General features: G+C 34.0%; 1 protein-coding gene across 3 annotated transcripts in view; it reads right to left on the bottom strand.

The window, feature by feature from the left end:
- The window catches only part of Cdc16 (cell division cycle protein 16), a 149,799-nt gene that overhangs the window by 110,050 nt on the left and 27,253 nt on the right, over positions 1-12,496 (bottom strand). For all 3 annotated transcript variants that reach the window (XM_076517562.1, XM_076517561.1, XM_076517560.1), the window contains exon 4: positions 8,581-8,619. In XM_076517562.1, the coding sequence (XP_076373677.1) occupies positions 8,581-8,619 (39 nt within the window). The remainder of the gene's footprint in view (positions 1-8,580; positions 8,620-12,496) is intronic.

Raw genomic sequence — 12,496 nt, forward strand, 5'->3', positions numbered from 1 at the left:
GGGAGGTCTAGCGACCTCCATGAATCCTGTCCTGGGTCAATTGGGCAGGTCTGTGCAAGGGGATTCCAGAAACTGAGGATGTAAACGAATGATTGTTTTGCATCTTGGGGTGAGAGAGGAAGATGAATATGAGGAAATGCCTGTACCTGGAACCAAAGGATGCAGATTTTGGGGTTTGGTGGAATGTATATAAGGGACAGAGATAGGTGTTGAAGTTGATTCATCAACGTTTTTAACCGTGGATAAAAAAAGACTTTTCATTTGTTTGGAGAATGATTTTTTAGAAAACACAGAGATATCTGTCTGCACTCCCACAATAGCTGTGGAACGAAGTGCAGCAGCATACATCCAAGGTGAGGTGGTGGACAGCAATTTTCTAGCCTCAGGATAGGTAATGTTATGAATCGTTATCAAATGCTGCACCTCTTTTTCTTCCAACTATTTAAGGCAAGATCATAAGTAGGACAGGTGAGAGCCATTGCAATTGATGCAATGAAGGTCCGTTTCACACTCTCAGGCATCATGGTCCTTGTCACTGCAACGAGCACACGTCATGGAACCGCAACATGACATCTTCGAGTGACCAAACCATTGACAATGGACACATTGGAGAGGGTTTGGAATTTGTGGCTGTACTCTGCAATTAAGATAACTTGCTTTGATGGTGGCAGGAGGATGTGGTGACGTAAATATCAGAATAAAGACATTGGTCGGCACCATAATTCCTTCTTTGCAACTGGAGATACACCTCACTGCAGAAACTCCTTGGGTGGAGAAACCAGCGAGAATCTCAGACTCTGGGATGTTCTTCAAATCCCTCTTAACAATAACTCCTTGTGATGAATTCAAAGTCACATAAGGTGTAGCCCCAATTGCCTTTCAATGCAACAGGAGTTCACTGTGTTGAGATGTGAATGTTTCCACCAATATGTTACTAGATTGAAGCTTTTTACTGACGTTGGAGAGCTAGCAAGTCCCTCCCATCCCTACTGAATGAAAAAGGGAGACATTTGCCCTAAAGGTTTGTCCAAATGTGAGTGCAATATAAGAAAATGAGGTACAACAGGTGGTACAGATGTTGAAGATTGCTGCTCAGAATCTTCAAGACGTATTCATTTACCTATGGACCGTTCTTTCACTATTTAATTTAAATTTTTATTTGGAGGATCCATAATAAAAAAAAAGAGAAATTTTGGAGCCCACTGACCCCACCCACCATGGAGTCCTGCGAAAAGATGCATTACAATGTCAAGCAAAGACACTGCAGCAATGTCAGGGTTTCATGAGCACCATACCCAAACACCAGCATCAAATATAATGTCCACAACACCTGTTAAGAACATCCAACACTGGTACTTGGTTGACCCTTGTCCAAGTGGACCAACCAACTGACCCAAGGGGGGCCACCCCAAGGCTACCCATCCACAGGAATTTAAGGCCACAGTGGATGAGTTAGGGTTGGACCCCCTCATCCACCAGGATCCTCTCCTCCCCTTCACAGGTTGCCCCACATGGCAAACATGTAGGTGGATGTTTAGAACCCAGAACCTTCCCTGTGATTTTTTTAATTAACAGAATTTCTCCTAATTTTTGTTTTCTTTCAGAATGTTGACTATCAAACATGCAAAGTGATTTTGATTCTAAAATTAAAAGTACTTTTATGCATCAGAACACTTTCAAATTTCACATGTAAAATCTTTATAACATTCAGACAATTATCAAGTGCTCTTTAAGAAAAAAATATTTTTTTGTCTATTATTTTCTGTAGCCAAACTCTGTATGGGGTTGGTCCATTTGATCAATTTCATAACCACTACACAAAATTTGGAAATAAATATATTTCTTTTTATTGTTGTTCTAGAATTACTTCAACTTGTTACTCAAAAACAAATATTTAATCTTAATAGCTTAAATGTCATAACATCATAAATTTATATACATATATTGATACCAACTGACCTTTTAGCCATAGCTGACTGACATTACAGAAGTTGCAATAATGGAGCACACATGTACTCATGTTACAGTATCCAAAAAAATAAAACTGACCTTTACAAAGAGACCTGTTTTAGCTATGTTTCAATGGACTAGTATTTTGTAAGATTCAGTCACATTTCAGTTTTAATGCTTTATATATGCATATACATATTTATTATTTACAAATCAATTCTTAAATTTATTTTTCTTTAAGCAAGGAAAAGAAAAGAAAGAAATAAGCAAACAATTATATCTTCTAGTTATGACCTTTTTACTCATTCACTGCTTACTACAGGTTGCTGAGCTTTAAGAAATTTTGCACAAGGAAAATGTGAAATGAAATAATTTTTTAAAGGTTTTAAATGTACATTTAAAATAACTAAAAATAATCATAAATTACTACATCAATACTACAAAATTCCACTACAACTTATCAAGCTTAGTAACTAAGCTGTACTAAGGTATAAAATATATATGAAATTTTAAGCAGACTAAAGACCCAACTTACCAATTTGAAAAATTATATTGAAAGAACGATATCATATGGTACTTAAAAATTACTGAGAAAGCCATGAGGGTAACATTTTGAGCTTTTGATTGATTATTCACAAGTAACAGATAGAAGTATGAGTAAGGGAACATTTTGATTTGGTATGAGTGATATCTCAGCAAATATAAAAGACAGAAAGTTGTTATTTGATATTCTAGCTTCTCAATATTAATAATTTGAAGTCATTATTCATAAGAAACTATAGACTTTGTATTTGGACATCACAAACATATAATCTGAATCAATGCTGCATACAACATCCCATGCAACACACAAATATTGATATTTAGAAAGTCTTTTTTTATATTTATATTAAGAAATTAACTAGTGAATCATACTAAAATTTGATTTATAATCTACAATTTGATATCAAACTTATTGATACACATTCATGAAATAGTGGTTCAATAAACCTTTGAATACATGTTAACAAATGTGATATGATATAACCCTTCACCCAACACAACAGGGTTAACAGGAAACAGAATGAATTAACAATTTTACACAAATTATGCAAAAAATCATTTTGTAAAAAAATAGCTTCTTATGTGTTGTGTTCATTGGTACAAGCACAATTATTAAAGGGGCAAGTACCTTCTCAATTTCACTTCTCCCATGGGATGCTAAGATTCAAAAGTTTTTTTTTTTTGTTTTTTGTTGTTGTTGAAGATTACTTCTTTTTCTTACTGTGAATAACTGTTATAATAAAATTATCCTAAAATGGTTAGATTGTCTTAGGATTTAGGTTCTTATTCTTATGGAAAATATCAAAGTCATTTTTTCACAGTAATTTCAGTAAGACAATTAAATACCCATAAAACCATATTTCTGTGAAGGATTATGTTTGTAAATAATAGTAAAACCTATTCCTTTATATTTAGAGCTGTGAGGGATTATTGTTTTGTGCAAAACAGTCTCTGGATAACTTTGTTGTAAGTCCAATAATCATTATTCTTTTCATTTAGTAACTACTTTAATTCATCTTGGACAATAAATGTAAATATCTAAAGAAACATCAAATTGGTCACTTTAAAAACTATGTATAAATACTATAATTTTTAATTATCATATTATCTACACATTTCAACTTATCCTTCTGATCACAAATAAAATAAATATTCTAATCCAAATTTTTCAAAGTTTCTTTTAAACTCTCTAAATTAGGTTAATTTTAACAGTAAAATAGTTCTCAAGTTTTAGTACCCATAACAGCCATCATTAGAATACATTTTTAATCCTCAAGATAATACCGATGCGTAATTCATTTCAATTTCCAAATCTGCCTTCCACCATAATTGTACAGCTTGGTGTCGAGAACTCCCATAACTACGTCACATACAATGGTTTAATTTTTGTCTTTTAATTTGCTATGATTGCTTTCCCATTAAAAGGAAGAAACCTATTACTTATTAAAATAAGAGAAACACCTCATAAGACATCTTGCTGAGACTGAAAAGGTAACAAGTCAGAGTAATAATTCTATATAAAACATAAATGCATTTAATCCTATATTACAGTTTATATTAGTATACAGTGGGACAACAGTGAATGAAACCAAAAACTATCTCTGGTTACACTTTAGGGGTAAAATTTCTGAAAAAAATTAAGTTTTTCTTATGTAACTAATGACTTTCTGAAGAAGTTTTTAAAGTTCTTAATAAAATCATTTAGATGACATACCAGCCCTGGAAAGAACCACATGACAGTACTTCTTAACCTGACTTCAAGAAGCTCTCTTTACTTACTTCTTTTTGTCGCTGCTTTTCACATTTATAGCTTATCCAATGAGTTGAAATGAGCACATCAGTTGGCTTACCAGCAAAAATTAACTACACACCTCTCCCTTCTTATGCCTAAACCACTAAAAGTCATATGCTTATTAGTATTAAAATCCATTTAAGCCCATTTGGCTTTAAATTTCTGATGTTAGTACTAAATTTTCATTCTCATTAGTGGAGCAAGGAAAAAGAGAAACAACTTTATAGATCTTAAAACCAAAATACCTACCAAGTTAGTTGTTGTACTTAATTGATGATGGTACATTTTTGTCTAACGATAATAAGGTCTACCTTTTAAATGAGAATTTTTAAACTGCAGGTAGATATCTTACAAATGGCAGTCTAAACCTTAGTCAAATAATCAGTTGTATGCATAAACTAAAATATGTTAATTATGAATATTTATTCAAATATGTTCAAAGCACTTCACTGTGAGTAAGGTAGATTTTTAACAGAAAACTGAAGTAATACTATTGTTCTTAGAAAAATATTGTTTTTTCAATATTTTTCAAGCTATATTTTCAATGTTTAAATTTGGAATTTAGCTACAAGGCACATGAAGTTAAGATCAAAATCATGTAAGTAATCATAGAATACCCAGAAAATTTGCAGTAATAACCTCAAGAACCTAACAACCTTGACTGACATCTAGATATGGATATATTACCATAAATACAGGTAATCAATGAAATGTTGGATAAAGTGTTAATGAAGTATCCAGTAAGAGTCAGTGCATCAGTAAATTAATGAGCAAGTTCGTCAGTATTTGTCATCAACTGAGAAAAGTACATTAGGCGTAAAGTAATTTTAAGGCTTAACTTAAAAACATTATTTATGAACTTAGACATACAACTTGCATTGAAGTAAAAAATGTCTGAAACAAACATTACTGAAGTTAACTACATCCTAAACCTCCTCTATGGAGTACCAACACCAAAGCAAATGTAGGATGAAGATCGTACCATCTCCTCCTCCAACCCAGTAATTAGGGAATAAGACATTCTAATTACTGGGTACTACATAAGCAACACCCCAGAGCAATCCAAGACTGGCCATCTAGTATCGAAAGGGTGGATTCAACTTGTGCAAGAACTTGTATTGATTGGTTCACTCGAATCCAACACTTCAACACTTGGAACCAACATCCACATGAAGATAACATGAGGGTTCCCAATCAAAAGGGATGAATTGCTTTTGTGACAATCAACTTTGGTTAGTATGGATCACCAGTAAGGTGATGGATCAACTCAACTGTATGTGTAAATTAATAGCAGGAAGTCATGTCAACCATTTTGGTGAAGGATCAACTCCACAGTATTGTAAATGGAATAAGGAGACCACATCATCTTGTGAGGTGACAGATCAACTCCAGTGGTTGTGAATATTTATCAAATGTGTAAGTAATATAAGAAGATCATGTTATCCAGTACGGTGACAGATCAACTCCTGTGACTGTGTAAACTGCAACTTTTTCTGTGAAGCTCATTAAGAAGGTGCCTCCACAGTCAACCACCCTAGTGGCTTGGAACTGAAACATTGTTAGAATTCTCACGCTCCATTCAAAGAAGGAGGGTGAGAATACACTGGAGAATCCAGAAGAGCATCATCTCCAGAGATAGTGCAATGTGTAACCACAAAACCTTACTCTGAAAAGCAGAAAATACTGTGTTAATCACTCAAGACATGACAGAAATGGGCAGCTATCCCTTTTCTACTTTATCCTTGTAGTCCAAGAGTGGTAAAATGCAGAATGAACATGTATATGAAGCAATTATCATGAGGTAGATAATCTTTCAATGATCTTGTGGAACATTCCATCTCTATGGTGAACGTGCAAAGTCATGGAAAATAGAGCATGAGCCTGCATGGCTTATAGTGCAGATACAAAGTTAAAAATACCTGGTCAGGCACATATAATAAAAAAGAAAGAACATAAACAAAACTTCCCAGTTAAATGCACATAGAAGTCTGGAGCACAGTCACAGGTGGAAGACATAACCCCAATGTGGATGAAAGCACAGTGTGACAAATATAGTGGGTATAGTCCACATGTCAGAGTGGAAAATATTCTCCAACAGATGATGAAGATTAGAAGTACAAAAATTGTGAGAAGACAGTAGATGGGAGAAAACACAGAATAAAGTATAAGATGAAAAAAGTAGAGAGAAGTAGGCCAAACTGACTTAATTCATAAGAGAGAAGGAATGCCAAGGAATAAAATCACACCCCTGAGGTCCCTGACTCGACACAGAGTTTATCAGAGTATGGATGAGTGTGAAGACATGAGAAAGAAGGTAGGAAATAAAAGAAAAGGGGAAATAACACTACCAAACCACAGTGAAAATGGGTATGTGAAACATCAACAGTAAACAAATCAAACCAGTAATGTCCACAGGCCAAGAGAAAAAGAAATTGTATTAAGGGATAAATTAAATATGAAATAAGGAGCATTAAGAACATGGTTCAATAGGAAGTAAATTCAGAGCATGGAGGACCACAATAATTACAGGTAGAGAAAGTAAAGAGTATTGGCAAAAATTCCTCAGGATATCTGTGGAGATCCATTGAGAGCTGATATTAGGAAAAAAGACGCCAGAGAAGGGTATGTGTAAGGCAAAGTATATTCAGGATTCACCTCCCCCCAAAGGGTTAGAAAACAAACAACTAATGATAAAAAAATATATATATTCTACCCAATGATAAGAATGGATCAGAAGCCCTTTGGAACCCAACATGCTAATCTCTTTGCAGAAAAACTAAAAACAGGAAAATAGTCTGTGTAAAATAGAGGTTGAGGTGAAATAAAAGAAATAGGCAACAATAATAAAGCAACACAAACCTTAAATAGAAATTCCAAGATCAAATGAGGCCTAGGAAAATTTCCAATTTGGGAAAAGAATGATTGACAAATTCTAGAAGTGGAAAAAGGCTCAGCAGTTTCAGTGAGAGCTGTAGCAAAGTCCAGGTGAGAAAGGTTGGACCCTGTAACATGTGCCCTCCTGATGCATGCCATTGTTGGGTTGATTGCACTTGAGGCTTGTGGAAAACACTAGCTGCTATTGTAAATTCCAAAATGATAAGGTAAACTTTACAAAACTCAAGTGCAGAAATAAAGTGACATTAATTAACTGATAAACACCAAAAAAAACAAAAAACTTGTTAAACAAATCAAATGAAATTTCAAATGGACCACTTTGTGAAGAAAACAAAGTCAAACACCCAGCAATAAAGAAAAGAACATGTCCAAACTAGAACACTGCTCAACGAGAAGTGAAGACTTGATAGAGGAGTGTAGAGGGAGTCATATGCATCATTTGAGCATACTCTTCTTCTACTGGCTGATGGAAGATGCATGATGATTTGTACAAGACACATTTTGGAATATAGTAATTCCAACAAGGGGTGATTACAAGGCTTGTGGCAAACTTAGAAAGTTTTTGCATACAGAGAATAGAACTGAAAAAGAATATTTTATTTTGATATACTGCTTTGTCACTTTTTGGTTTATTATGCTATTTTCACGACATTGTGTCTAATAGATGTTTAAACACTCAATTTCTTTTTATTTCATATTTAAACCATTATCTTTATCACAATTATCAATACCTTTTTCAGACATTTTAAGCCTTTAAAGAAAATAGTTTCATACACAACTCAAAGCCTAATTTTAATTATTTTTTTTATTATTGAAAACTTCCTGAATACTATACACTACAGAAGAAAATTTTTTTTATAGTGAAAGTGAATTTTATTTGTATACACTGGCTGAGTAGTTTTAACTAGTACAACATCTACAACAGGTACTTTTAGTTTACTGACTGACCATTACAGCATAATTTGATTGAAAAAATTAATACATCTTTCAGTTTCCCACAATAGTAGTCAGTCAGGTGGATCTTAAAACAATAAATTTTTAAAAAGCTCTTGTGAACATTGGTGAAATCTTTCATCCAAAGAGAAAAATCCTCTAAAAACAAAATCACACAAAAAAAATTAATTTTTCATCAGGAATGAAATTTTTTTTAAAGTACCACTCTTGCACATTAAAATGAATCCATGTTTTTGTGAATTACACCTAAAAGATGAAGAAATTTGGGCAACAGAATGATATATATATCATATTGCATAAATAATTACAATATATGAAGCACATGTAAATACTACATAATTTTAGGCAACAAAACCCAAAAGCATATTGACCTATGCTGCATTTACAGAGAACACTTATCCCAAACAGTAAAGTTATAGAGAATATATTATTGTGCAAATACATACATGACATTTTGCAGCAAGGTATCGACAACCCAGGTCAACCTGAAAAACAAAAAAATGCAATTTTTGCTTGAAGGCACAACCATAAATTAAATGTAATGGTTTTATTTTTAAAGCATACAGTTTGAAAATGACTGAATAGCGTACAAACAGTCAAAAATTTCAAACAAAACCCATAAACTCGAGCACTTCCAAATAGTTCACCATTTTTCTTCTTTATTCTCATTCTCCTGAAAACAAACAGTGAACTACTCAAAAGTATTTGAGTTTTAGGTCTTTTATATGTGATCCTGTGTGCTAGCTTCTTAATTAGGATACACTATCAAATAGGCTTAAGTTATTTTACTATTAATAAAAACCTGTGAATAATTTATCACAGGTTACACCATTCCCACTAACTTGTATTCATTACTGCAACACTTACTAAATCTAAAGTAATTTTGGATAAAATTTCTGTCGGGTAAGGATACTAAAACTAAATTCTAGTAAACTAGAAAAGTCATAATTCCACATTATGCCTACTTCTAATAATAACACAAACAGGAAGCAAAGTTTACATTGTATAATAATTTTACTGAGAATAACTGAAATACTGAATATTTACTAATTCAAAACTAACTCAAAAAATTCTCTTTAATATTAGATCTAAAACATATACGCCACTTCTCTTTCTTAGTTTCAGCTTTATTTTGAAAGAATGACATTTATCAAGTCAGCAAGATATTTTTTTTTTTACTGGTCAAAACTTCTAAAATAATTATAAAATTACTTAAACAGTAGTTGCAACACAGAAGAATATTTTCATGCAAAAATAATCTATAATCATAATTTGGTGAACACTGCAAAACTACTGCACATAAATTTTAAATAATAAAATATTTAACTTTGACTATATTTCACAGATCCTGAAAATTTAACACTAGAACAGTGTGTGTTTTTGTTACAGCAAAGCCACATTGGGCTATCTGCTGAGCCCACCGAGGGGAATTGAACCCATGATTTTAGCATTTTAAACCTGAAAACATACAGCTGTAGTAGCAGGGGGCTACACAAAAACAGAATAAAAAAGTTTACAATAATGAAGTCTAAATGGCTCCTCAACTATCTATATTTGCTATAACTTCAAGGGCAAATCAATAAAGGTTTTTGCAGATTTTAAGGAAATTTTTGTAGTTTATGTAGTCATAATGTGAAAGCAAGTCTTTTAAGAGTAATGCATATGTTTATAAGTAATTTTGGCAAAACAAATAGTTTTGCAGGTAATGAAGAAATGAAATCCTGTTGCCTGTCATGCAATGAGCAAACTATATTTCCATAAGAATTACTCACACAATGAAGGATTTGATCTTAAACAGAAAATTTTAAAGTAAGCCAAATAAATACGGTCTTTCTACTTGAATCCTGGAAACTCTTGTAATCAGAACAAGAGAAAGCAACATTTTACAAACAAGAGAAATGGTTGTTTAGCATTTGTTGGCACAAAGCAACTAGGCTATCTGCAAACAACCAGTAAAAAAGTAAAATCATTAATATATGTAAAAAGGAATTATGCTAAAATGAAACACAGTCCAGTTTTCAAATTAAAATCTCAGAGTTAAAAAGACCAATGACCCTTAAAAACTTAGAAAACCAACTGAGGTGAACCAGTGTCACCATTAATAAGGGTGAATCAATGGTAAAAATATGTTTAAAATGGTGCTATTGCTCTAAATCATAATGACAACATGACAGTAAAATGTGGGCTGTTGTGACCTGAGTGTCACACAGAACATTGCACATTGGTGCATCAGTATCAGATAAAAGAAAGTGATGAGTTAAAAAACTGTGGCCAATGCATATCTTAGCCAGAACAACTTTCTCCTTCCAATTCTAATAGAAGCAAGATGGCCAAAAAATAAAAGGTTTGATCCGAAAAAGCTAGTTATCACATTGCTTTTTCCAAGTTGACTGCCAACTGGGACAGAGCCAAGCCTTGAATACAGGACCATAGTCATGTATGAGACAGGCATACTGGTGATAGTAACAGAGCAGACAGATTGAGCTGCAATGTCAGCTAGCACATTCCTGCAAATATCAATATGGCCTGGTATCCAGAAAAACCAGACAGAAGTAGATGATAGAGAAAAATGGGCCAGTCAGTTTTGAATATCACAAGAATAGGGTGAGAAATAATGTAAAATGACTCTTGGGCAAATATATATAGTACAGTTTGTGTATTGCATAGCTTCTATGTGATTCAAGGCAAGAAAAATGGCATACAATTTTGCAGTGAACACAGAAACTGTAGAGGGGATTCTATATGCAACAACAGAATCACAACAAACCATGAAAGAGCCCATAGAGTCACCTGATTTCAAACCATCCGTATAAATGGAAATAGGTGCTTGATGTGTGGAATAAATGGTTTTGGAGCAAGAAAAGGTAAAACTGTCTGCTGTGGTCCACTTCAGTAAGTGATTGAGGGCAGTCTGTAGCTGCCATTCAAAAAACCTCATGCTCAACGACTGACACAAAATGTGGAAGTCATCAACACAGAGACTGTTTGCAACTGTAGGAGGAGTTGTCCACCGATGGTATTAATCTTTATAATGAAAAGTGTAACACTCAAGACACAGCCCTGAGAAACTCCAAGTTCCTGTGGGAAAGAACAGAAAAATGTTGAGCCCACATAAACTTGGAATTGCCAGTTCATTAAAAAATATTTAATAAAAGTGAGTAAATGGCCGTGCAACCCTGAAGAGTGGAAGTTCTCACAAGGTGCCATATGTCTACATTGTATCATAAGCTTTCTCCAGGTACAAAAATACAGAAACAAGATGTTGTTGCTAGAGAAAGGTTTCCCCAAATGGTGTTTAAAGTAAAATCAGGTGGTCGATGGTAGAGTGCTGTTGTCAGAATGGAGATGGAGATGGGGACAATCATTTCCAAGCCTCTGAATAGGAGATATTATTTTCAGTCTTGAAGCATTGCACCTATTTCTCTTTCACCCATTTAGGGCAAGAAATAGCATGGTTCTTGCATGCACTTGTATAGATCATGGTCTTTGCCACCACAACAGACATGTTATAGGACCACGATATGATGTTTTTGAGTGACTGAACCCTTTATCCTGGAAACATCTGAGAGTGTTGGGAATGTATAGCCACAACTTACAATTCAGATCACCTGCTTTGACTATGACAAGAGGACGTGGTGATGAAAATGTCAATATCAGAACATTAGAAGGCACCATAATTTTGTCTTTGCAAGTGGAGATTTGGTCCCTTTTGAATAAAAAAGAGGTACATCTGCCATAATTATTTCTCAGATAAGGAATGGATAACGCTGTACAACAAAGTTTTCGCTTCTTGAACACTGTTGGGTGTTCCTTACAGATTTTTGGCTGCTGATCATGAAAATCACATCCAAATGTGCCCATGACATACCATTTCATTGAAATCTTCAGTTTTGTCATGTTTTTTCTTATATTTGTGTCCAAAAATTTTCGTTTCTGTAAGAGACCTATAAACAATGTTTTGTGCAGTTTGGGTATGTCCAGGCATGAAATCAGGCCAGGTTGGAAGCTGTTCTGTGGAAGTAAGCAGCCCGGGCATGCCTTGGCAGGCTGGAATCAGCTTGACACTGTCTCAGCAGGCTATAAAAGTGTCTTGCATACACAGATACTGCTCATTGGATTAATACAGACCTTATAGTATGTACATATTGTTTCAGAATATAGCACTGTTCATAGCACTGTGACAAGCAAGTTAGATGTTATAGACGTTTTACAAGACGATTGGTGTTGGTCTATATGTCTCGTCAATGTTGTAACAACTGCAATACATTCTGCTATATTTGTGACGAGTATATGCTTGTTCATCAGAGACGCTCAATGACTGCTCTTGTGAAGAAAGCGTATCATCTGTACTTCGGCTGTAAA

Source organism: Tachypleus tridentatus, chromosome 8, assembly GCF_004210375.1.
Source record: "Tachypleus tridentatus isolate NWPU-2018 chromosome 8, ASM421037v1, whole genome shotgun sequence".
In the NCBI taxonomy this organism is placed as follows: Eukaryota; Metazoa; Arthropoda; class Merostomata; order Xiphosura; family Limulidae; genus Tachypleus; species Tachypleus tridentatus.